The sequence below is a fragment of the Moschus berezovskii genome, chromosome 24 (assembly GCF_049115385.1).
Source record: "Moschus berezovskii isolate FMDL1 chromosome 24, NW_MosBer_1.0, whole genome shotgun sequence".
NCBI lineage: Eukaryota > Metazoa > Chordata > Mammalia > Artiodactyla > Moschidae > Moschus > Moschus berezovskii.
Genome location: NC_142483.1, coordinates 62,225,291 through 62,251,516, shown reverse-complemented (window position 1 = coordinate 62,251,516; position 26,226 = coordinate 62,225,291). Strand labels below are relative to the sequence as shown.

The 26,226-nt window shown below is 50.9% G+C and overlaps 2 protein-coding genes across 4 annotated transcripts; one reads left to right on the top strand and one right to left on the bottom strand.

The window, feature by feature from the left end:
• Window positions 1-6,646: 6,646 nt before the first annotated feature.
• On the top strand, window positions 6,647-19,407 carry DBNL (drebrin like). Of its 3 annotated transcripts, none has more exons than XM_055414818.2 (13): window positions 6,647-6,806; window positions 10,813-10,868; window positions 12,740-12,852; window positions 13,444-13,518; window positions 14,462-14,608; window positions 15,427-15,504; window positions 15,843-15,994; window positions 16,117-16,162; window positions 16,583-16,658; window positions 17,249-17,344; window positions 17,447-17,559; window positions 17,809-17,905; window positions 18,384-19,407. In XM_055414818.2, exons 1-13 carry the CDS (start codon window positions 6,724-6,726, stop codon window positions 18,521-18,523), a joined length of 1,272 nt encoding a protein of 423 aa, XP_055270793.2. In that variant the 5' UTR covers window positions 6,647-6,723; the 3' UTR covers window positions 18,524-19,407. The 3 variants fall into 3 exon arrangements, with proteins under 3 accessions (XP_055270793.2, XP_055270792.2, XP_088688075.1); XM_055414817.2 differs by having other exon boundaries at window positions 16,114-16,162; XM_088831949.1 differs by lacking the exon at window positions 14,462-14,608 and having other exon boundaries at window positions 16,114-16,162.
• An 843-nt stretch (window positions 19,408-20,250) lies between these two features.
• On the bottom strand, window positions 20,251-22,654 carry PGAM2 (phosphoglycerate mutase 2). Its single transcript, XM_055414819.2, has 3 exons — window positions 22,150-22,654; window positions 21,848-22,028; window positions 20,251-20,454 (listed from the first exon to the last, which is right to left on the bottom strand). Exons 1-3 carry the CDS (start codon window positions 22,561-22,563, stop codon window positions 20,288-20,290), a joined length of 762 nt encoding a protein of 253 aa, XP_055270794.2. The 5' UTR covers window positions 22,564-22,654; the 3' UTR covers window positions 20,251-20,287.
• Window positions 22,655-26,226: the final 3,572 nt, after the last annotated feature.

The following is a 26,226-nucleotide window of genomic DNA, read 5'->3' as shown; positions in this document are numbered from 1 at the left end:
TATATTCTTTGTAGCCAAAGATGGAGAAGCTGTATACAGTTAGCAAAAACAAGACCAGGAGCTGACTGTGGCTCAGATCATGAACTCCTTATTGCGAAGTTCAGACTTAAATTGAAGAAAGTAGGGAAAACCACTAGACCATTCAGATATGACCTCAATCAAATCCCTTATGATTATACAGTGGAAGTGAGAAATAGATTTAAGGGACTAGCTCTGATAGATAGAGTGCCTGATGAGCTCTGGATGGAGGTTCGTGACATTGTACAGGAGACAGGGAACAAGACCATCCCCATGGAAAAGAAATGCAAAAGAGCGAAATGGCTGTCTGAGGAGGCCTTACAAATAGCTGTGAAAAGAAGAGAAGCGAAAAGCAAAGGAGAAAAGGAAAGATATAAGCATCTGAATGCAGAGTTCCAAAGAATAGCAAGGAGAGATAAGAAAGACTTCCTCAGTGATCAATGCAAAGAAATAGAGGAAAACAACAGAATAGGAAAAACAAGAGACCTCTTCAAGAAAATTAGAGATTCCAAGGGAACATTTCGTGCAAAGATGGGCTCGATAAAGGACAGAAATGGTATGGACCTAACAGAAGCAGAAGATATTAAGAAGAGGTGGCAAGAATACACAGAAGAACTGTACAAAAAAGATCTTCCCGACCAAGATAGTCACGATAACGTGATCACTGACCTAGAGCCAGACATCTTGGAATGTGAAGTCAAGTGGGCCTTAGAAAGCATCACTACTAACAAAGCTAGTGGAGGTGATGGAATTCCAGTTGAGCTATTACAAGTCTTGAAAGATGATGCTGTGAAAGTGCTGCACTCAATATGCCAGCAGATTTGGAAAACTCAGCAGTGGCCACAGGACTGGAAGAGGTCAGTCTTCATTCCAATCCCAAAGAAAGGCAATGCCAAAGAATGCTCAAACTACCGGACAATTGCCCTCATCTCACACGCTAGCAAAGTCATGCTCAAAATTCTCCAAGCCAGGCTTCAGCAATATGTAAACCGTGAACTCCCAGATGTTCAAGCAGGTTTTAGAAAAGGCAGAGGCACCAGAGATCAAATTGCCAACATCCGCTGGATCATGGAGAAAGCAAGAGAGTTCCAGAAAAACATCTATTTCTGCTTCATTGACTATGCCAAAGCCTTTGACTGTGTGGATCACAATAAACTGTGGAACATTCTGAAAGAGATGGGAATCCCAGACCACCTGACCTGCCTCTTGAGAAACCTGTATGCAGGTCAGGAAGCAACAGTTAGAACTGGACATGGAACAACAGACTGGTTCCAAATAGGAAAAGGTGTACGTCAAGGTTGTATATTGTCACCTTGCTTATTTAACTTATATGCAGAGTACATCATGAGGAACGCTGGGCTGGAAGAAGCAGAAGCTGGAGTCAAGATTGCTGGGAGAAATATCAATAACCTCAGATATGCAGATGACACTACCCTTATGGCAGAAAGTGAAGAGGAACTCAAAAGCCTCTTGATGAAAGTGAAAGAGGAGAGTGAAAAGGTTGGTTTGAAGCTCAACATTCAGAAAACAAAGATCATGGCATCTGGTCCCATCACTTCATGGGAAATAGATGGAAAAACAGTGGAAACAGTGTCAGACTTTGTTTTTTTGGGCTCCAAAATCACTGCAGATGCTGATTGCAGCCATGAAATTAAAAGACGCTTGCTCCTTGGAAGGAAAGTTATGACCAACCTTGATAGTATATTAAAAAGCAGAGACATTACTTTGCCAACAAGGTCCGTCTAGTCAAGGCAATGGTTTTTCCCGTGGTCATGTATGGTTGTGAGAGTTGGACTGTGAAGAAGGCTGATCGCCGAAGAATCGATGCTTTTGAACTGTGGTGTTGGAGAAGACTCTTGAGAGTCCCTTATACTGCAAGGAGATCCAACCAGTCCATTCTAAAGGAGATCAATCCTGGATGTTCATTGGAGGGACTGATGCTAAAGCTGAAACTGCAATACTTTGGCCACCTCATGCGACGAGTTGACTCACTGGAAAAGACTCTGATGCTGGGAAAGGTTGGGGGCGGGAGGAGAAGGGGACGACGGAGAATGAGATGGCTGGATGGCATCACCGACTCTGTGGACATGAGTTTGAGTGTACTCCGGGAGTTGGTGATGGACAGGGAGGCCTGGCGTGCTGTGATTCATGGGGTCGCGGAGAGTCGGACACGACTGAGCAACTGAACTGAACTGAACTGAACTGAACTCTCCATCTTTGGCTGCAAAGAATATAATCAATCTGATTTCGGTTCTGACCATCTGGTGATGTCCATGTGTAGTCTTCTCTTGTGTTGTTGGAAGAGGGTGTTTGCTATGACCAGTGCATCCTCTTGGCAAAACTCTATTAGCCTTTGTCTTGCTTCATTTCGTGCTCCAAGGCCAAATTTTCCTGTTACTCCAGGTGTTTCTTGACTTCCTACTTTTGCATTCCAGTCCCCTATAATGAAAAGGACATCTTTTCTGGGTGTTAGTTCTAAAGGATCTTGTAGGTCTTCATAGAACCATTCAACTTTGGCCTCTTCAGCATTACTGGTTGGGGCATAGACTTGGATTACTGTAATATTGAATGGTTTGCCTTGGAAATGAACAGAAATCATTCTGTCATTTTTAAGTTTCTTGAGAAACCTGTATGCAGGTCAGGAAGCAACAGTTAGAACTGGACATGGAACAACAGACTGGTTCCAAATAGGAAAAGGAGTACGTCAAGGTTGTATATTGTCACCCTGCTTATTTAATTTATATGCAGAGTACATCATGAGGAACGCTGGGCTGGAAGAAGCACAAGCTGGAATCAAGATTGCTGGGAGAAATATCAATAACCTCAGATATGCAGATGACACCACCCTTATGGCAGAAAGTGAAGAGGAACTCAAAGGCCTCTTGATGAAAGTGAAAGAGGAGAGTGAAAAGTTTGGCTTGAAGCTCAACATTCAGAAAACGAAGATCATGGCATCTGGTCCCATCACTTCATGGGAAATAGATGGGGAAACAGTGGAAAGTGTCAGACTTTATTTTTTTGGGCTCCAAAATCACTGCAGATGCTGACTGCAGCCATGAAATTAAAAGACGCTTACTCCTTGGAAGGAAAGTTATGACCAACCTAGATAGCTTATTAAAAAGCAGAGACATTACTTTGCCAACCAAGGTCCGTCTAGTCAAGGCTATGGTTTTTCCCGTGGTCATGTATGGGTGTGAGAGTTGGACTGTGAAGAAAGCTGATCGCTGAAGAATTGATGCTTTTGAACTGTGGTGTTGGAGAAGACTCTTGAGAGTCCCTTGGACTACAAGGAGATCCAACCAGTCCATTCTAAAGGAGATCAATCCTGGGTGTTAATTGGAAGGACTGATGCTAAAGCTGAAACTCCAATACTTTATTGGAGGGAGGCCTGGCATGCTGTGATTCTGATTCATGGGGTTGCAAGGAGTCGGACACGACTGAGCGACTGAACTGAACTCAACTGAAGAGTACATCATGAGAAACGCTGGGCTGGAAGAAGCACAAGCTGGAATCAAGATTGCCAGGAGAAATATCAATAACCTCAGATATGCAGATGACACCACCCTTATGGCAGAAAGTGAAGTACTAAAGAGCCTCTTGATGAAATTGAAAGAGAAGAGTGAAAACGTTTTCTTAAAGCTGCACATTCAGAAAGCTAAGATCAAGTCATCTGGTCCCATCCCTTCATGACAAATATATGGGGAAACAGTGGAAACAATGGCAGACTTTATTTTGGGGGACTCCAAAATCACTGCAGATGGTGACTGTAGCCATGAAATTGAAAGATGGTTACTCCTTGGAAGGAAAGTTATGACCAACCTAGACAGCATATTAAAAAGCAAAGACATTCCTTTGCCAACAAAGGTCCATCTAGTCAAGGCTATGGTTTTTCCAGTAGCCACATATGGATGTGAGAGTTGGGTTATAAAGAAAGCTGAGTGCTGAAGAATTGATGCTTTTGAACTGTGGTGTTGGAGAAGACTCTTGAGAGTCCCGTGGACTGCAAGGAGATCCAACCAGTCCGTCCTAAAGGAAATCAGTCCTGAATATTCATTGAAAGGACTGATGTTGAAGCTGCAACTCCAATACTTTGGCCACCTGATGCGAAGAACTGATTCCTTAGAAAAGACCCTGACGCTGGGAAAGACTGAAGGCGGGAGGAGAAGGGGATGACAGAGGATGAGATGGTTGGATGGCATCACCGACCTAATGGACATGAGTTTGAGTAAACTTCAGCAGTTGGTGATGGACAGGGAGGACTGGTGTGCTGCAGTCCACGGGGTCACAAAGAGTCGTGACAAAGACACGACTGAGCGACTGAACTGTACTGAACTGTGGTGGATCAGGAAGTCACCTGAAGGTTGGGTCTGAGGAAAAAATAACAGCATAGATGTTACCAGGGGTTGGGGGGCGGAGAGACTAGAGACTGGGAGATATGGGAGTCCTCTATTTACAAGAGTTTGGTTTTCCGATGCAAACACATTGGTGAAGTAAAAGTGGAGAAATGAGACGTCTACACTGTAGAAGAAAAGATCCAGGTGAACTGGGGAAGGGAGGAGGGCTGCAGATGGAATTGCTGAAGGGAGGGAGTATTTGGCTAGGACCCAGGGTTTCCCCAGGGTGGGACCAGGTAACTGCTCTGCCCATCAGAGAGATGTCAGAGTTTCTGCCTGTAAGACAAACAGTGATGTCAACAAAAATGAAAATAGATGTAACGAACAGTATTTGTGCCCAAATAAGGCTTACAAGTCCTTAAATGTGCAATCCAGACCACAACACCTTAAGATTTTGGTAATTGGTTAAGCAGCAAAATCTGACCTGAACTGTCATAAGGCTGTTAAGAGTCTTTCTATTAGCCACTTAACTGATTTCTCAGACATTGCTGCAGAAAAATGAGCATATTTGACTACCAGATTCTGCTCAGGATCCTGTGATAGGGTTTACATAGTACAAAAGATATACTTGATATTTTCTGAAAACTCAAAGATTGAATTTGAAACATGGGATTCTAATGGGCTATGGGACTGTGGATATGAATTTTAGGGAAATGAGAGTTCTCTAAGGCGAGAAGGAAGCTGTGAGCTGCTATAGGCCAGACATGTGTCTCTGTTTCTCTCCAGATAGGTCAGTCACAGTCAGGTGAAGATTGACGCATGGGGAGCTCCTTCCATCAGTCAGCTAGGGCCTGGAAAGAATCAGAACCATAATTAGCAGGACCCTAGGAGGCCTCCCTGGGACAGACACCCCCGCACCACCACCAGGTCCTCTGCTTGCCTCCTGTCTGTAGAAAAACTTTAGCCTCCTAGGCCTTCCCTGAGTTTCAAAGAATAAATTTAAGCAGAGAATTGAGACATAGCAGAAACAAAGGAAAAGTCAAACAAGGTGAAATAATAAGTTTCATCACTAAATAAAATCAAGGACCAAGGATCATTCATTCCTTTTAAGGGCTATAGATAATATTCTGAGCTACATCCTTAAGCTATATTTTTACAAATACTGAAACCCCTACCAGGTGGAAGAAGTTGACTGCATGCTGCTCACTGGCAGGTAGACCTAAGACTGGTTGGAACCAGAAGGTTGATGATGCTGACTGTTGATTAGCTCACCGCCAGCGAATCAGAAGAATGTCCATAAGCTGATCTTGAACCCCACAACACCCCACTCACCTTATCTTTAAAAACCTTCTGAAAGCCAGTGGGTGGTCTGGGCACTAGTTGCCTGGACTCCTTGCTTGGTGCCTACAGTAACTGCTGCACTTTTCCCACCACAACCTCATGTTAGTAGACTGGCTCTACTGCACTGGGACCAACGGACAAGTGGACCCAAGTTTGGCTGGGTAACAGGACCAGCACTGGGCAGGTTCTCATCTTTCCTTCCTTACCCCATCCTTGACCTTTCTAGAAAATGCAGGTGAGGTCTGAGAAACACAATTGCACTTTGAGGTAGGTTTGTGGACATCCCAGGTGGCTCAGATGGTAAAGCGTCTGCCTACAATGCGGGAGGCCTGGATTCAATCCCTGGGTCAGGAAGATCTCCTGGAGAAGGAAATGGCATCCCACTCCAGTATTCTTGCCTGGAAAATCCCATCGACGGAAGAGCCCTGGTAGGCTAAATGGGGTGGCAAAGAGTCGGACACGACTGAGCGACTTCACTTTCTTTGTGGCAGTGTGGCCATCACTTAGTGTTCATTTTTATTCTTCTGCGAATTAATTTTCATGCATGCTTCATTCTTAGATAAAACTTCTATTCGGAGTTCACAGACGATCAAGGGACCCCCGTGCCCGTCACGAAATCCTCTCACAAGTGCTTTTAACTGTGATAAGAGTAAGAACGTGCTCCACGAGAGTAACTAATAAGGGGCTGGGTGGTATCCTTCGGCCAGACTCAGAGAGAGTGCCTTGGCTCGGAAGGTCACAGCACGGGGACACACCTTCCCTCCGTCGCCACATACAGCTATCTACATACCTCGACCCCCAAGGGCTTCCAATCCGCCCACAGACCAACAAAAGCCCAACCAGCACTCGCCCGCGCTCCCTGGGTCCCGCCGGCCCCCTTTCCGCTTCCGGCCGTGGGGCGGGGCTTCCGGCCGTCGGGGCGGGGTTTCCGGCCGCTGGGCGGGGTCTTGGGCTGCTTTGCGCGACAGGTCTGGGAAGCGGCGGAGGCGGCGGCAGCGGCGATAGTATCGCGGAGACCGAGGAGTGGACTATGGCTGTGAACCTGAGCCGCAATGGGCCGGCGCTGCTGGAGGCCTACGAGAGAGTGGTCAACGAGAAGTCCTCGACCGACTGGTGGGCGATGGGGCGGGCCGGGAGCGGGCCGGGGCCGGGGAGCCAGGGCGCGCGGAGCGCTGACTGCCTCGCACCTGCGCCACACCCCGCGAGATTAGGTTCCCACCTCCGTCACCCCGTGCCCCGCTGCTTGTGCGGCTTAAACCCGGGTGGGGGCCCGCTGAGCCCTGAGCCCTGAGCCCTTCCACTCCGCTAGCCACCGGTCTCGGCCCGCGGGCCTCGTTGGATCCTGGGCCTGGCTGTGCTTGATGGCTTCGCCGGGTTCTCGTTTCCTGCTCGGGGACTTCCGTGGACAATGGGGCACTTTGAGAAAGCCCTCTCACCCCTCATTGAGAAAGCGGAAGCTACATCTGCCTTCATTCCGAATGTTTTGTTCAGCAGTGGGGCTCCCAGGGTGGTCTAGCAGCCAGACTGGAAATGGGAGCCTTGCTTTGGGGGCGTCCAACAGATCGAGGGGTTTAGGTCCGTGGTTCTCCAGGGATTTTAAGAACCTCCCTTTCATCAAGAAGAATACTACTTCATATGTGTGAACTATGGGGAAATGAATGAAAGGAGGATGGTTATGTGTTTGGAAAAGGTCCGGTCTTCCCTCCACCCCCAGTGACATCCTTTGCTGGAATGTCGGTAATAGGGCCTTTATAGTACAGAAGGCCTGAATCTGAAATCTCTGGCAGAGCCCAGGGTAGCCCACACATAGACCATTGTTCTGTCCTGCAACAAGGATCGTTGTATGCATAGTAATTCTGTTACTTTCCATATGTCTTAAATTACATTCACAGACCAGTTTTGAGCATTTATAGTTGAAATATGCTGAGTATAAAGAAGTAAGGTGACCAGCTTTGAGGAGCTTTATTCCTTTGCCTGGGAAAGGGCTCTCTGGGCGAGGCTGAACAACTGTGGCTTTCTCCACTGGTCAAGTGCTACTGCTTTCTCATCTCTGATTTCCCTGGTGCCCAGCCCAGTGGTTTTTGTACAGTGTACTATTGGGATATTGAGAACACTAGTGCCTATCCTTTCCTTCACTCACAGGCATTTTAAGGAAGAGCTTCAGAATACCAGCTTCCTGGGTCTGCAGAATCTCTGGCGCTACGTCAGTGTGGGCAGGTCTGCATGTACAGACCTGCTGAAAAAATATCTGACCATGTCACTTCCCTGCTTAAACTCCGCAGTAGCTTCCTGTTGCATAAATACAGCCTAGACTCTTCGCCATGGCTGACAGGCCCTGCATGACCTGGCTCCTAACTGCCCCACCTGTTTACCACAACTTTAGCCTTCTTTTGAGAAGGCAGTGGCAACCCACTCCAGTACTCTTGCCTGGGAAATCCCATGGATGGAGGAGCCTGGTAGGCTGCAGTCCATGGGGTAGCTAAGAGTCGGACGTGACTGAGCGACTTCACTTTCACTTTTCACTTGCATGCATTGGAGAAGGAAATGCAACCCACTCCATTGTTCTTGCCTGGAGAATCCCAGGGACGGGGGAGCCTAGTGTGCTGCCGTCTGTGGCATTGCAGAGTCAGCCACGACTGAAGCGACTTAGCAGCAGCAGCAGCGGCCTTCTTTCTCTTCCTTAAACTTGCAAGCTGGTGTTCCTCACAACCCTTGTTCTTTCTGCTTCCTCTGCCTGGAGCTCCTTTCTACATCATCCAACGGGGCTCCCCAAACTTTATTTCTCAAACTCTGGTATTGCCTTTTTGGAGAGGCCTTTCTGGATTCCTGTCCCTTTGTTTGCAGTCAAATGTTCTTATTTCCCTGGTTGACTTCCTCAGACACACGCTAGGCACCGTCATTAATATTCTTGTCACCTTTTCTCGTTCTTGTCACCTTTTCTCGTTCTTGTCACCTTTTCTCTTCACCAGAAAGGGTAGGGTGGGCCCCATCTCTCTCCCAGGTGTAGGGGTACTGAGAGGAATACAGAAAAAAATGGCAGAGAAGCAAGAAGTGGTCTCCAGTTTGGTGGGTCATAAAGTTTCACATTCAGAGTAGGTGCATTGGAACAGTCCCTGAAGCGAGGTGGGATAGGGAGCAGCCATAACATCAACTCTCTATACTGGGTGTTTCTCCTGGGGAAACCAGATTCTTCCTCTGGGTTGTGGCATGTTTGCTCACTTCCTGTACCCACTTCACTACCTGACAATACATTAGTGTGATGTGTTTGCGTGTGTGTTTTGTCGCCCATTAGAAAGTAAGTTCTGTGGTTAGGTTCTATTAAGGATTATTCGTAGCTGCATTCCATCACTAGCAAGTAACAGGTTTTCAGATTGTGTTTTTGAAAGTGATTGAATTATAAGGTAGTTAGTGCCCCCATGCTCCTTGTGCTGTGTGTCTGCACAAGCCAGCACATCTTTTTTTTTTTTAAATGTTGATTTGGAAGAAGGGCTGTTTGATTGAGTGTTGGATGAACTTCTGAACATTCAAGAAGGTGGCTTAGGCTGGAGCCTAGAATAAAGGGGAATGAAGTCAGAGGGGTAGATGGTAGGCATGGGGCGTGGCTCTTGTTAGCTGCTGGATCTCTTCTTGGAAAAGCTAAGCCTGAGCAGCAGTCTCTGTTTCTTGGTGCTTGTCCTGTGTGCCTGTCTTCTGCAGCCAAGGTTTGTGGCCTTCAAGAGGATTGGCTTCTTTCCTCCAGGAGGAAGACTGGTCAGGACTCTGGCCACCAGATTCTGGATGTCTACCAGATCTTTGGACCTGGGTATAATTTCTTCTGACTTTCTTAGGCTTAGACAGCTCTGCCCAGTGATGTTTTCTAGGCCCTTGGAAAGCTGACTGGAACTTGATTTGGTTCCTCTCAGACTGTTGACCCTGCAATTTCTGTCTGGCACACCTTAGCAGCCTGTTCTCTGGAGCATGGGGAGATGACACACCAGACTGGGTTTTGCCTTTGGATTATTCCATAGGTTATCACCTTCACCTTGGGGTCTGCCAGCACTCTCTGGAGCTGAGCTTCTGCAGAGTTCATGCTGATGACTGGGCTTTATGTGGACTGCATGGATGCTATCTCTTCTAGAATGTTCTCTCTGAGTAACCTTTGTTCTGGTCAAAGGACCTTCCATGGCCCAGATTTAATACAATTTACCATACTTCTCAACACTTATAGGGCACAGATTTATAAGCCCAAATCTTTGCTAGCGTTCTTATGAATAGTCTTATAGAAGAAAGGTATGACCCAGGGTCACCTGTGGAGACCTGAGGCTCTGCTAGTTTGTAGAACTTGCCCATAGGAGCCTGTCCTGTGAGGAAACTGACTTCATGTTGAGTCACGGCCTCTATGGTTTCTGACGCCATATGCAACCTGTAAAAGTCTGCCTTTGCGGGAAGAGTCTCAAGCCCAGACAGACATGCAGAGGGGTATTGGTTATTAAAAATGCACGTATTTCTCTTTCCCACTTCTCCTTGGGGTGCTCTGGTTTCGGGAATATGCAAGTATCTTTGCTTCTTCATATGGACATACGTGGGCTTCCCTCATAGTTCAGTCAGTAAAGAATCTATCTGCAGTGCAGGAGACCCAGTTTTGATTCCTGGGTCAAGAAGATCCCTGGAGAAGGAAATGGCAGCCCACTCCAGTATTCTTGCTTGGAGAATCCCATGGACAGGAACCTGGCAGGCTACAGTCCAGGGGGTCACAATAGTCAGACACGACTTAACGAGTAAACCACCACCACCACTGACATACGTGGTAGCCAGGTAAATGTTTCACACATAAACGTGTAGAACGTTGCCGTAAAATTTCACAGCCTAGTTTTCTGCAAAGTAGATGCATGCTTCCCATTTCCATAGATTTGGTCCTCACGACAACCGCTCTGGTAAGTTGGGCCAGTTCTAGATGAGAAGGCTCAGTTCTGGGAGCCCCAGCAGCCTACTGAGATCCTGCCTCAGAGTGGGGCTTGTGTCAGCCCACTTGTTTCTGTCAGGCTGAGCTCTTGGGGTGCAGCGTGAAGCTTTGGTGGGTTCAGTGAGGGCACAAAGTTACTAGGACACTGGTTATGAGCCTGTTTGTGTTTTGTTTCAGGGCCCTCTTTACTTATGAAGGAAACAGCAATGACATCCGCGTGGCTGGCACTGGGGGTGAGTATGGTCAAAAGAGGAAGTAGATGGGCTACAAGAGCATCAGGAGATGGGGGCGGCAGGGAGAGTTGTGGCATCAGTTCTCTATCTCTGCTGGCATTGATGCCATCACAGCAGGAGGAAGGACACTCGGGGTGCAGAGGTAGTCCCTGCACGTGGCATGACCAGTGACACCTTCCCTGGCTAACGATGAGCCTACCCCACATCAGTGTTGATGTTGAGCAGTTCCCTGCTTCCCTGATCTGAGTGACTGCAGCCAGCCAGGCAGGACAGAGGCTTTCCCCCAGCAGTGTGGGGCCTACAGCGCCCACAGCTCCTTCTGGCTTGCTTTGGGTTTCAGATGTTTCTAAGTGGAAATACCTACTCCTTGGCTGTCTCTGCCTGGAGGTGCAAGGCAGCAGTGCTCTCTGTGTTGTAGTTGGGAAGAGCTGAGTTGGGGAATAGGCCTCCCCTCTCTAGCTTGCAGACAGCTCAAGGCCTGACCTGTGCTCTGTCCTTATCCCCGGGCTGTAGCTGAGACAGGATGACAGTCCCACAGAGCTGGGTGTTGGTGGAGGAAGAGAAGATGCAGACACATCCTTCCTTCTGCCCTCTTTCTGGTGGACTGAATGTCTGCTGGGCACACCCTCACCTGGGAGAGGTCACATCAGTGTATATGGTCAGCTGGGACACGGTGACCTGGAAAAATGCTGTTCGAATACAGGGTGATAGGAAGTCTCTTGGGAAGAACGGACTCTTGGCCAATGCTGGGCAGAGGGGTATAAACTGAAGATTCCCCCACCTAATTCTCAAGGCCAGCTCACCTGACCTGAGTGATATAGCTTCATTATTCAGGGCATACTCACTGGCATGTTCTCTGCTTGCTGCATGAATGGTTCTAGTAACTTGTTAGTAGGAAACCTCTTCCGTGAGCGGTTCTTCTTGGTGGCCTTTCTAGAAGGACTGCCACTGACGGTGGTATGTGATGTCACAGGGAGCTGAGAGTTGCAGAGCTCACTTTTCACGCCACCATTCGCAGTGGTATTCACAGGCTCTGCCGTGGGCACCCAGAGCAGGGCCACAGGACCGCCCCAGGTTCTGTGGAGCCCAGTAGATAAAATCCCTGATCCAGCACCTTCTCACAACCTGGGAGTGTTTGGGGTACCTGAGAAGAATCCAGAACTCTAGTACATGCTGGGGCTTACCGCCTAAGTGTCAGGGGAGAGTGGCATAGGGTTGTTGACTCCTATTTCCCCATCACTCCCTTGTCCCTACTCAGGGAGTCTAAGAGCTGAGCCCCTATATGGCTGTGGGCAGTTAAGCTCAGGAGCCTCTGGGTGGCCCTGGAGTCTGAGAAGACATGTAAGGACAGGGTGACTCACAGCAGGCCCTGCTATCCCAGGGCGGTTAGTGGAGTTCAGGCTGTGGTAAAACTGTTGCAGAGCTCCTCTATTGGAGGTCTGGTACCTGCCTGGTTTGCAGCAGAAATGACATTTTTATTTCCAGAATTACCTATGGGTTTACAGGAGGAGTGATTTTTAGACTGCTGCTGCTGCTAAGTCGCTTCGGTCATGTCTGACTCTGTGCGACCCCATAGACGGCAGCCCACCAGGCTCCCCTGTCCCTGGGATTCTCCAGGCAAGAACACTGGATTTTTAGAGTAGTGTAGCTTAAAAATCACTTGAGGTGCTTTTCACAAATGCAGACCCTGCGCTCCGTCCAGTTCTCATAAGTCAGCTTGGTGGGGTTAGGCCTAGGAATCTGATTCTGTTTCAGATAGGCCTGAGAACCCTGGCTTAGAAGCAGCTTGGGTTTCCTCTCCTGGTGGACTAGGTGCCAGGGTGGGTGTGGGGTGCCTGGGCCACCTCTGACTCTCCTTGTGACTGCTGCAGAGGGTGGCCTGGAGGAGATGGTGGAGGAGCTCAACAGTGGGAAGGTGATGTACGCCTTCTGCAGGGTAAAGGACCCCAACTCCGGCCTGCCCAAGTTTGTCCTCATCAACTGGGTACGTGGAACTTGAGGGCTTCTGAGTTCTCATCTAGATGTGATCCAGAAAAACTCCCTTTTCTTATTTCCTTCTTTGCCTTTTGTGACTGGAGCAGGGGAGAACTTGACTTCCCAGCACTTTGAATCTAGTGACTGAACAGAATAGTGGGTTCATTCAGTGTGGCCCAAAGGGCACCTGGGGCCTTACTTGTGCAGACTTCACTTTCCTGGCCCAGAATTACTCCTGTAAAATGGATTACAGGCAACCATAGGACACTTGTCCTTGTCCCTTTCAGTGTAGTCATCCTGAGGGAGCAGAGGGCCTGGATAAGGGTTAGGAGGGCTCTGGGAGTATAGGACAGAGACTCTAATGAAATGGCTCCCCTGGGTGGGGACTACGGAATTCTAAGGAAACTTACCACAGGGGAAGTGGGTGACCGTCCTGCTCCAAGACTACCCCTGACTCGGAGGTTTGGGGTCTCACCATGTCCTCTGCTTTAGGGTTGCAGTTTTCTCTTTCCTGGAACACAGGGAAACTGCCGAGTCCCTGGGGTGGGCGGTGACTTCGCAGGGAGACCTGGATCACACCGATTAATGTGCTGTGTTTCAGACCGGTGAGGGTGTGAATGATGTGCGGAAGGGAGCATGCGCCAACCACGTCAGCACCATGGCCGGCTTCTTGAAGGTGAGGGCTGCTCCGTACAGGACCTCCCAGCATTCACCAGATCCCCAGGTTCCAGGTTGTGAGTTAGCAGGAATCACATCCAGAGTTGGAAGTGTGCCTTACATCTGAGGCTGCTCCACTCTTGCCCAGGATTAGCCAGAGCCCCTGCAAGCTGGCCTCAGTGGGGACGAAGGACCATAAGGAGGCCATGCTGGAGCTGGTCTTGAGGCAGGGCTAAGCCTTGGGTTCCACTTGTTTTATGAGTACAAATTTTCAGCAGTACTTTCAGGATCTGGAGGAAAAGGATAGTTTCTTATATCCACAACCTCAATGTGCATGTTCCCTTTAATGCTTTTTTTTTCCCAGTCCATTTCTGCATATATTTGTTTTAATCATCATATAATGGAACTTTGTTTCATTTCAAAAGCATTGTGATCAAAAAGTATTTGTTCACTTGTTAGCTTACTCTTTGCATTTCTTTGGTTACTGGCAAGGAGACGCAGGGCTTTGTTTTCTGGTTCTGCCAACATTTCTTCACATGTACCTCAGTTTCTCCATCTAGGAGGTAAAAGAGAGGGTGCCAAGCTTATTGGTATTTAGTACCAATAAGGTCATAGTTATCATTTCTCAGGGAGAAATAGTAACTTGCTTTTTGCAGAAAATGTGCTTGTTTTCAGGTCCCTTTTAAGGTTAGTTTTCATTCACTAGAAAGAAGCTCTTTAATGCTGGGGCTGTCTTGTAGTACCGCTGAACAGGCCACATTGTGGAAGGCGTGGGCCTTCCACGAAAGCTGGGACAAGAACAGTAGGTTTCCCTCAGCTGGTTTTCCTGAGGCCTTGGTGAGAGCAGGCCTCCTGACCCTGAGCCCTGTGCAGCCACTGTGCTATGCAGACTGAGGTGTGCAGACTGTTCTCTTCCGGGGCCGCAATGCTTTTGTTTCCATCAAGTCCTGCTCCTGCTGCAGGGGGCCCATGTGACCATCAACGCCAGGGCCGAGGAGGACGTGGAGCCTGAGTGCATCATGCAAAAGGTGGCTAGGGCCTCAGGTGCTAACTACACCTTCCACAAGGAGAGTAGCCGCTTCCAGGACACGGACCCCCAGGCCCCAGTGGTGAGTGCTGTATGGGCCTGAGAGCAACCGCACAGGAGTGTGCAATCCCTAACTTCAGACTGATTGGACCCACATTCAGTGCTTTATTCCCAAAGGGACTGGGCTGCCACCTGTCTGGCTTCTGGTCCGGAGCCTGATTGAGGTGCCTGTGGTGGCCCTGTGCCTGACAGGAGCAGGAGTTGCCTCCTTGAGGGGGCAGTGGTGTGCATGAGGAGTGGCCTTTCAGCCTGTGCGGCGGTGCTGGAGCCTCTTGTGCTGCGTCTGTGTGGTCAGGGGTTCTCTGCAGAGAAATTCCGTCCACCCTCCAGGCCATGGCACCACAGTCTCCTGTACGGCCTGGACAGCGGTTGCTTTGGAGAAACTCCTGCTGGTGTACAGGGCAAGCCTCGAGTTGTGGCCAGACACCTCTGGGCTTGTGGCCTGGTGCTTGGTGTGGAGCTGAGTCTCCCAACACACAGCTGAGGTTCTTGGGTATTCTGTGGGTGCTGCATTGCAGTTAGCTGTCTGAGGGGACCCCTGTCCAGAATTTGCCTCAGCTCGGCCCGGCTTCCAGGATTCTCAGGCAGGCCCAGGGGCCTTTCCTGCCTTGGCTTCCATGCACAAGGGCCTGCTGCAACCAGAGATGATGACTCCAGTTTTCTCTGGGGTTGAGCATCCCCACTTGCAGTTTCCAGGGCCTTTCAGGCTGTTTTTGTTTAAGGCCTCCATAAGAGTCACTGGTCCAAGCGCCACTCCTTTTGCCAGGTGCCATCACAGCAGTTCTTAGCCATTCTGTGTACCTGTCAGTGGCACTGTAGTGAATTCTCTGTCCCTATCAGGGCTCAGTGTACCAGAAGACCAATGCTGTGTCTGAGATCAAAAGGGTTGGCAAAGACAGCTTCTGGGCCAAAGCAGAGGTAAGTGCTGCCCAGGGCATGATGATGAGAGCTGGCATTTATGGAGCATTGTCTGTGCACAAAACATGAGCTGCTACATCTCAGTTTTTCTTATGATAACTTCACTGACATTTGTTCAATAAGGGATTTGAACAAATAACCCTTTTAGCACCCATTTGCAAATGGTTGGCCTAAGGGTTAGAGGTGTTAAGTAACATAGCTAGTGGGCGTTGCTTTAGAGCCCACGCTTGACCACAGCCTGCGCAGCCTGCCTGAATAGGACGGGGGTGAGAGGGCAGGTCCGTGCTGCCGGCAGTGCAGAGGCTGAGTGGGGCAGGCGGGTGCGACTCTCCCTGCAGAAGGAGGAGGAGAGCCGCAGGCTGGAGGAGAAGCGGCGCGCGGAGGAGGAGCGGCAGCAGCTGGAGCGGGAGCGCCGGGAGCGGGAGCTGCGGGAGGCGGCCCTCCGGGAGCAGCGCTATCAGGAGCAGGGAGGCGAGGCTGGCCTCCAGAGGTGAGGTGGGGGCTGGCACCTACCGGGAGCGGCTGTCTATCCTCCCTCGGAGTGTCCCCCAGAAGCAGGGAAGGAGTGTGCTGAGGCCAGGCTGCAGCTCTTCCCTCTGCCCCTCCCAGCAGGAAGTATGAACAGCATGAGGTGGTTTCAAGGAACAGAGAGGAGCAGGTGAGTCTTGGATGCTCCCACCTTGAGAGGCCAAAGTAATACGTGGATGCTCGTCCAGGACTGGTGTGCAGGCTGCCTGCTGGGAGCGATGATAGCCACATGGATTCCTCCAGAAGCACACATCTTGCTCCACAGGCCCAAGGGAGGGGCTTCCTCTAAGGGGCCTGCAGGGGGCTGAGCAGATCTGAACATAGGACATGTGGTGTCTCAGAGCTGGCAGTGGAGAGGAGGCAGAGGGCAGAAGTTTGGCCCGATGTGGGTCTCCTGTGGTCCTGGAAAAGACCTGTGAGCCCCTGAGCTTTCAGGTGTTGCTTCCTGACCCCTCTGCACAGCTGCAGGGAGCCAGGCAGGCCGGTGGACTCCTGGGCCTCATTCACCACCGGGTCCATGTACACTCTCTGGGAGCTTGTTTGTCCACAGCCAGCTCACCCACGGGAGATTTTCAAGCAGAAGGAGAGGGCCATGTCTACCACATCTGTCTCCAGTCCCCAGCCAGGTGAGACTTCCCTTGGTCCAGCTGTGAGGCAGGGGATGGCTGAAGGGGTCTGGGGTCCCAGTACAGGCTGCGCTGAATTAGTAACAGATGTATCAGAACGTGAAAGGGATGAGTAAGGAGAGCCTGTGCTCGTGTGGGTAGCTTCTAGGATGCGAGCCTGGGACCCAAGTGCCACCTTCCTGCTCTTGCCCTCCTCCTCCAGAGACCTGGTGGGACAGGAGGGGCCGTGTGTGGCTCTGGAAAGAATACTCACCAGTCCTGGCCCTGTACACCTGGCACATCTCCCATGCTGGCTGTTATCTGGGCCTCAGGGTCCTGGATCAGCCATCTCTCTGGCCCTCAAAGGCTGTATCAGACTGCACTGCTGGCCAGCCCTCGAACACTGCACAAGGCCCACAACACACATATATGATGTGTGCATGCTCGATAGTATTCCTGTAGCTGTTGCACGTCCCCATTCACTCCCTGTGCTCACTCTCCCAGAACAGGTCCCACCTCTGAGCAATACAGAGCACAGAAAAGGCAGCAAGTACTTGCTTCTTCCTCCTTTCCAGCTGTGTGATGTCTTATATGTTTACATTGGTTTGTAGGCAAGCTGAGGAGCCCCTTCCTGCAGAAGCAACTCACTCAACCAGATACCCCCATCAGCAGAGAGTCAGCTCATGTCACCTCAAGGCCCAGGGCAGGCAAGGCTGTTGGCTGCCCCGTGGGGGGTTGAGGGTGGGAGGGAGATGTGGGCTGTCCTCTCCCCTCCCCTGGGTAAGAGTGAGCTGTGTCCCCTCACACAGATCTTCACGAGGAGCCGGTGCCCAGCATCCCTCCGTGTTCGGTGCAGGTGGAAGAGGAGGCTGTGTATGAGGAGCCCCCAGAGCAGGAGACTCTCTATGAGGAGCCTCCAATGGTGGGTTCTCTGCAGCAGGGCTGATCTGTGAACAGGCCACATACCCAGAAATGCACTCCTTGTCTCTCCCATCATGGGACACCTAACTTCCATGACTCACTACCTGTGAATTATCTTGCTTAGTTCTGGAGGAGGCCCTGTCCCACATGTCCTCCCCACAAGTCTGCGGTGAGCCCTGGTCACAAGCAGGGATGAATCTGGGGTAATCAAGACCTCAGACTTCACTTCTTCTTTCCCGTCCATGGGCAGGTGCAGCATCACGATGCCAGCTCTGAGCCCACTGACCACTACCCTGGGCTGAGTGGGAAAGGGCTCTGTGCCCGGGCCCTGTATGACTACCAGGCAGGTAATGTGCTGTCCAACCACCTCAGACCACAGGGCCCAAGGTCAGGAGGCAGAATTTGGGGGTCCCCTCAAGGAAATAGCCCCAGGAGGTGTTGGAAATGAAAACAGGAGGGTGAAAAGGAGGAATGGGTGGGTGTCCTGCACAACTCAGACCTCCCCACATGCTCTGAGCAGCTGCTTGCTGTCTACTGGTGTGAATCCTGGTTGCCCATCTTGTTCTGCAACTAGAAATATGGCCAGAGGGATGGGTCAGGCCTGGATGCTGGTACCCCTCCTGCTGACCTTGGGTGGAGACTTCGGGGAGCCGGCTGATGTGTGGAAGTGCTATACTGTAGCCTTTCACTGGGACAGTGGTCCCAGAGCCCAACCGTGTAGAAAGATGTGTCCTTGGGGACTGGCCACAAGAGCAGCATCAGGACAGGCTGGTGGCCAGGGTCTCCAAGCTCTCAGCACAGCATCTGGGCTCACCTTCTTTGCAGCCGACGAAACTGAGATCTCCTTTGACCCTGAGAACCTCATCACCGGCATTGAGGTGATTGACGAAGGCTGGTGGCGTGGCTATGGGCCAGATGGCCACTTTGGCATGTTTCCCGCCAACTATGTGGAGCTCATTGAGTAAGGACCCTCGACTGCTGGCTGAAGCCAAGGGCTGTCCTTCCCTTCCCCACCCAGATGTGATTTCCTTCTTGCTGGAAGAGGTCGGGTGAGGGTTATGTATGGCACTTTTCCAGTAATGGTATCTGCTGATGAGGACAAGCCCTCTGGCTCCCTGTGGCTTGGGTGGCTTGGCCTCTGTTACCCCAAATGCAGCAATAACATGGTGATCTCCAAACGTGCTACCAGAGCTTCCCAACCAGCTTGGCCCTTGACCCCCAACAGAAGACTGAGCCAAGGCCTGCCCAGAGCCAGCCCTCAGTAACCTCTGCCCCAGGAGTATGGCACTGCCAGGCGGCGGGGGGTCTGTTCAGGGCACCTCAAGGCCTCCTGCATGTGCCTTTTTCTCCTTTTCCTCTTGGCTCCAAGGGATGATGCCTATAACTAGAAAGTGATCATTGGGAACAGTGAACTTAGTTTATGACCAAAGTCAGAGTGGGTCATGACAATTTTGACGAGTCTTTTTGGATCCTACTCTGTCCTCCCCATTTCTCTGTCCCTCTGCCTGGGCTGTGGGCAGTGGAGACAGGGACAACCAAGCCCCCATCTGAATATGTGAAGGAGGAGGTGAAAACATCAAGAGACACTGCATTTCCTTCCATGTGGCTCAGTCTTGTCTCCTGGCCCCAGTTTGCCTGAGAGTTTCAGGAAAAGTAACCATGGTGGCCTGTTCCTGCTGTCTTTCCTCATTTCTGCCCCAGCCCACCCGTGTCTGCTTTTGGAGTAACAACTGCCCCACACAGGCGCTGGCTCTGACCCACCCTATTGTAGCCCTCACGTGTACACCCTCTGACCTCTGACCGACCATCAGGCACCTGGAAGAGGCATAAAGATCTACATGTGACTGAAGTCAGCCTCCTGCATCTCAGTTCTCTGGGACGGGCCAAGGACCACGCTGATCCCTGCCATAGGGAACTTCCCCTCCCCCAGGACAGCCTGTGCCCCTGTGTGCATGGAGCGAGGCACCTGCACCACCGTGTTTGGGGAATTACAGCTCCTCTTGCCAGTGCCAGACGGAAGCAGCGTGGGGCAAAGGTGCTGAGGAGGCTGCCAGCCCCACACAATGGGGCTGGTGGCCAATCCCAGTGCCCTCTCCCTGCCTGGCTGCAGATGGCACTTCCTGTCTACTTAGGCTGATCTGCAGGCAGGTCCCACCACGTCCTGATCTCCCAGGACAAACTCCAAGTTTAACCCAGCCATGGGAGCTCCATGAATCATGTATTGCCAGCTTTAAGGCCACCTGTGGGCTTCTCTGTCCCTGGACAAGGGGACACTCATAGGGCAGGGCCCAGGGTACCATCTTGCCCTTCCCACCCTGGGGCTACAAAGACAGTAGAGGACAACCAGTGTGAGGGAAGTGGTGTCATGGGCAGTCCTGGCTCACCACGGGGCGGGCTGCATCACTGGGACACCCCTTAGGTGACCTTGGGCACTCTTAATTTAGAGCTACCAAGTGGCTCTCCAGCTTCAGGGGTTACATGGTGAGTTGTCAGGAGCCACTTGATAGCCTGGGATAGGGAGTCTTGGCCACCACCGATGGGATGGGTTGGACAGGCAGCACGGGCCTGGGGCTGTGCTTGTGGCATCCCAGGCTGCAAACCTGTGGAACTAGCCCTGAGGGAGTGCTGGGGTAGGGGGTGGGCTTCTGCCAAGCCACATGCTGGATGTCTGGGGCCATGCTGAACTCGAGGCTGTGGAAGGAGGTGCCTTTATTGCCAGCGCCCACCCTTCACTTGGCCTTTCCCTGGGCAGCCACAGCTTCCATGGCCTTGCGCACGGTCTCCTCGTCCCCCAGGAAGCGCATGGGCTTGGTGGGCTTCAGCGCCTGGTCCAGCTCGTACACAATGGGGATCCCCGTGGGCAGGTTCAGCTCCATGATGGCCTGGTCCGACATCCCTAGACCAGAGGAATAGGGTCCTTAGCCCCTCCCAGCCTGTCAACCAGCCAGCCACCTGCTCGTGCATTTAGCGGGTTTCGTGACCTTTATGGGCCACAGTGCAGTCAGCCAGGCAGCAATCCTCCCACCCCTGACAGCAGGGCCACAGGAGTATGCCCAGAGAAGGTCAAGGCAGCACCGAGACAGCAGCCTACAGAAATAGCTGTGGCGAACCAGGGGCCTCTCTCCACCCCCAGCTGTCTTCATCTGGGGCGATGCCATCAGCCCCCTTGGCCTAGCGTGAACTCTGGCCAGACTCTGGAGTGGGATCAGGGAAAACATTAACCATTTGGTTTCTAGGGAGTTATAGTTTCTGGACTTTGTAAGCGAAGGAGCACCGGTGTGTTGAGAATGGGAAAGGACAGCGAGAAGGGCTGCTCATGGCCATGGCGCGTGGGAGGTCCTGCCAGGGGTCAATCAGATTTCCGAGGAAACCCAAACCTGCTGGCCTCCAGTCCGTGGCCCGGAATAGCAGTTTGACCTTTGGCGTTCCTGCCACCCCACTGTTGAAGCCAGGAGAGCGTAAGAGAGCATGCTCTGGTCTATGCAGGACCCCAGTCAGCTTTGCCTCGGTGCATTCGTTCCTCCTAGACCAGGCTGCCAGAAGTCCCAAGAGGGAGGGCAGGTGGTCTTTCCATCCTCTAGGCTCAGCACCAAATGTGAGGCATCTATGTGGACTCAGCATCAGAAAGGCAGCTGGGGCGTCCATGACAGAGCCTGTCATGCTGGGAGGTGTTGCTCTCTTTTAATGAAAGCCAAGTTACAAACCTAAGGTCTCTAGTGTTCTCCACACCCTGTTCCCTTCTTTTGACTAATCTTTGCTTGGAGTGGGTGTGAGCTGGGGTGTGGGCAGGACCTTGCCCCCGGTTCTCAGTAACATGACTTGACCAAGTTCACTCAGCAAACTGGGATTTAGAACCAGATGGCCCTGTCTTTTCAGGAGTCAGTGTCCAGCAGGATGCCAGCCCCTGGGCCTTCCCCCTTCTCACTTAGGGCTTGAGTTTGGGAAGCCAGTCCAGCAGTGGACTCCTGTACAGGGCCTGGGCCCTGAGTGTGGTGGCAGACATTTTCACCCAGAATCTTCATTAGGAGACTCATGTAACATGGTGTCCCAGTACACAGAAAATTTTTTTTTAAATTTTTTTTTTTTTTTTAACAGAGAAGGTTTCTCAATCCTCCTGGCTGTGAACTGGAGTTCACAATTAAAAAACCCTACCCTGATGCTGATGTCTGCAAAGCTGCCTCAACGAAGCGAGTGTCCCTTCTATGAAAAGCAGTTGGGGGCTGATTGGTTCATGGGAAAGTGTCATCCCACCCGCCTCTGCCCATTCCGAATGTGAGGACGGGCCTCACCTTCCAGGTGCTTGACGATTCCCCGTAGGCTGTTCCCGTGGGCTGCAATGAGCACTCTCTTGCCAGCCTTGATCTGAGGGGCGATTTCATCATTCCAGAAGGGCAGGGCCCGTGCAATGGTGTCCTTGAGGCTCTCACAAGTGGGCAGTTCCCCGGCTTTCAGGCCTGCATACCGACGCTCCTGGGGGCATCCATGCTGCTGTTCACTCCCCAGGCGGGCACCCCTGCCTCGACCCTGCTTCCCTCCCTGAAGCCCCGGTCCCCAGGCCTTCCCTTCGCCCTCCCACGTCCCCGCACCTCACCTTGCTGATGGAGTTGTAGTAGGGGTGCTTCTCGTCCATGGGGGGTGGTGGGATGTCGAAGGAGCGCCTCCAGATCTTCACCTGCTCCTCCCCATGCTTAGCAGCCGTCTCTGCCTTGTTGAGGCCGGTGAGGCCCCCATAGTGCCGCTCGTTGAGGCGCCAGGTGCGCACCACGGGCAGCCACATCTGGTCCGTCCCATCCAGGATGGTCCAGAGGGTGCGTATGGCCCGCTTCAGCACCGAAGTGTAGCAGATGTCGAATTCCATCTTGGCGTCCCTGATGGCCTGGGCCCCCCTCTTGGCCTCCTCAGCCCCCTTCTCGCTCAGCTCTGCATCAAACCAACCACAGAAGCGGTTCTCCTGGTTCCAGGTGCTCTCGCCGTGCCGAACCATCACAAGGCGGTGGGCAGACATGGCGGGAGAAGTGGGGGCTGGCGGGCCGTGGACAGGGGCAGGTGACTCCCAGGTGCCCCAGCTTTATAACGGTCCGTCCCCAGCCCCCGCCCAGCCAACTGCCGATCAGCATTCCAGGCTGGACAGGCGGCGGCAGGTGGCCAGCAGCAGAGTGAGGTATAAGGCAGGCCAAGAGCTGGACTTAAAATAGCCTCCCAAGTCCCCACCGCCCACAGCCCAGGCTGGGTGGGGCTGCTGAGCAGGGCTGGGCATGAAGAACAGAAGCCAGGGCCTCTGACAAACCTGAAATGCGAGGGCTAGCGGAAACAGGGACTCTGGGGAAAGACCCCCAGAGCTGGGGCTCCCAGCCCTGTCAACCTGCTTGCTGTCTGCTCCCAGGGAACTTGTCCCTCCTAGGCAGAGGCACAACAAAATTCTAACTGCTTTCTTCGAATCACTCAACACAACTGGGGCACAAGCCTGCATTTCAATAAGGATATTAGTATGCTGTCAAAGGAACCAGTGTGTGTGAGTATGCACACGTGTTTGCCCACCCACGTGTGTGTGCCTGTGAGCACGTGTGTGTGTGCGTGCATATACTACGTGTACACGTATGTGTGCCTTGCACTCACACCTATGTTGCATGTGTGCTCGCATACATGTGAGCTGCCACAAGGCTCCCCCCATGGCTCTGCTCTGCTAACCTACAGATGGGGTCTGTATATTGGCAGGGGACCTTCCACAGCACTCCTGACCTCCCTCCTCAGGTTCCTCTTGCCCTGGCAGACTCTGTGTCTTGCCTGCTGACAGGATGGGTCATATGGAAGCCTGTGGCTGACAGCCAGGCTGGGACGGACTCATATCTCCACTAATCCCCTCAAAGGACAGGGGAGAAGGAAAGGGTGCTGTGGACAGAATGAGGGAATGGGTGAGGGCCACAGACCTGAAGGGAGAGGTCTGGCCCTGTGGGAAGTGGCAGCAGTGTGGGGCAAGGGCTGAGGTGGGTTTCCAGGACAAATGAGAGCTGCGGGCCTGGCTACTTGGGCCAGAGAGGGGCAGAAGGTTTTCGGCTCTCACATCCTTTTGTCAAGTTCTTACCCACATCTGCCACACTCTCCCACCCTACCTGCCTTCATGCAAGACAGGCTTATTCTTCTCAGTTGAAGGTACCTTTAAAAAGAAAAAGAAATCCAGGACTCATAAGGAGTCCCAGAATCTGAGGTACTGTTTGTTAGGTCTGTGCCCAACTTATCAGAAGCATGCAGAGGTCAGCTGAGGTTGGGACTTGGGGGAAGTAGAGCTGGGTACAGGTCCAGGACTACTGCATTCAATTTTTTCTGAGGCGGGGGGGACAAGGGTTGCTGGGGTCTTGGAAGTGAAGAAACCAAGCAGAGGGGCAGGGTTAAGATGCCAAGTTGCAGCTGCACCAGCAAAGAACCAATCTTTATAGAACAGCAAACAAATGTGTGGTAAAGAGGCATCGAGGGCCTGCGTCACGTGTCCTAATGAGTGAGAATCACTGGAGAGTCTGAAGCTTGATTGTAAAGTCAGTTGCAGCTGTGGAGGCAGGGTTGGAAGCCAACAGCCCTAGTAGAGGTGGTGGCTTTGGGTTAGGTGCGAACGAGGCTGCTTAGCCTGGGCTGGATGCAGATGGCCTGGTGAGGAGGTGCTAGACTGGGGAGCCAGTGGGCTTACTGCAAATCAAAGGAAGAGATGGGACATGCCTTTCTGTCTGTCTGAGGGATATTGGGAAAACGGGACCTCAAAAGAAGTTTTAAGGTCAAGAAGACACACAGCTTCTCATCCATGGCTCACTTCAAACTGTCTCATTCATTCAAAAAGTATTTGCTGGGCATGTCTGGTGTGCCAGGGCTGTTCAAGCACTGGGCAAGCAAGGCTCTGCCTGGGGGGGCTCTCCATCCCAGTGATGGGACATGGACAACATGTGATGTGTGTAGCATGGTGGACAGTTAAGAGGTCCATAGAGAAGCAAGCAAGGGGGCAGGAGGACTGCTCTTTAATGGGATTGTCCTGGGAGGATGGAGTGAGCACCCTCCACTGGACTCTTCCATGACCACAGCTCTAAATCCTGGACAGAGGCAGAATGCAGATCTCAGAGAACTGAAAATTGTCAGGCAGATGAAGCAGGTCAGATTCAAAGTTGCATGTTTTTTCTTCCAGAATTTCCCAATGTGAAACCTAGAAGTGTGCCCAATGTGGACAAAAAGGGCTCCAGAGAATATCTCTGGTCCAAGGAATAGAAATAAAATTCCTACAAGCCCCTTCGTTTTCTCCCCTTTTTACCACCACAGCTCCTGGGCAGTAATGTGGAGGTGGCACTGTCAGCCAGACAGTTACCTAAAACCCTGAGAGAAGAGCTACCCTCTAGCCAGAGGATGTGAGGCTACAAAAGTGCATGGCAACTACCCACTGCTTTCTCTCTCTGCCTCCCTGCAGCTGAGGACTGACTGGATGCGGCTGCAGGAGCTGTGCAGTAAGCTGGGGGATGGAGGGTGAATAAGACGTCAAATTCCTGGCCAGTGGCCTTGAAAAGCAGGGACCAGGGAACTGTCAAATATCAAGCATGGAGAAGAGATTCAGTGAGTGATTTTACAAGTGAATTCCTGGGCTTCCCGCACTTGTGGACTTCGACCTAGGTTGACCCGCTGGTGACGTGATTATCTGCCAAAATGATAAGATCAGTGTTCTTAGAATTTAAACAGACTCTCAATATCCAAAATACCTAGGACAATTTTGCATGTGGCAGTCCAGTTTCTCCCAAACCATTTATTGCATGTCGTTTCCCTATGGTATATTCTTGGGTTTTTTTTTTGTTGTTATGAATTAGTTGACCACTCATGGGCGGGTTTATTTCTCAGTTCTTTATTGTCCTTTGGCCTGTGTGTGTGTGTTATGCCAACATCATACTTTTTTTTTTAAATCACTGTAGCTTTGTAATATAATTACAAAGAACTGTGTATCTCCAGCTTTGTTCCTTTTTTTTCAAAATTCCTTTTAACTATTCATGGTCTTTTGAGGTTCCATACAAAGTTTTAGCTTTTTTTTGTTTTCTATTTTGAGAAAAATCTGGAATTTTGATAGGGATTACATTGAATCTATAAATTGCTTTTTGTAGCATGGACATTTTAACAATATTAATTCTTCCAGTCTATGAGCACAGAATAATTTTACACTTGTGTGTATCATCTTCAAATTTTTCTTCAGTGTCTTAGGTTTCAGTATATAGATCTTCCACCACCTTGGTTAAATTTATTTCTAGTTATTTTATTCTTTTGATGCAATTGGAAATAGGATTGTTTTCTTAATTTCTTTTTTTTTTTTGCTATTTTTTATTGTGTAGAAATATAACTGATACTTGTATATTTTGTATTTCAAAACTTCATTGAGTTTATTAGTTCTGACAGTTCTAGATTTCTTCTAGATTGTTGAATTTGTTGGTATATAATTGTTCATAGTAGTTTCTTACGATCCTTTATGTGTTCTCAGTTGCAAAGTATCCTTTTCCTCTTTCATTTATAATTTTGTTTGATTCCTCTCATTGATGAGTAGCTAAAGTTTTGTCTGCTTCGTTTCCTTTTTTGAAGAACCTGCTGTTTGTTTCATTGATATTTACTGTTATCTGTTCATTCATTTCTGCTCTGATTTTTGTTACTTCTGTCCTTC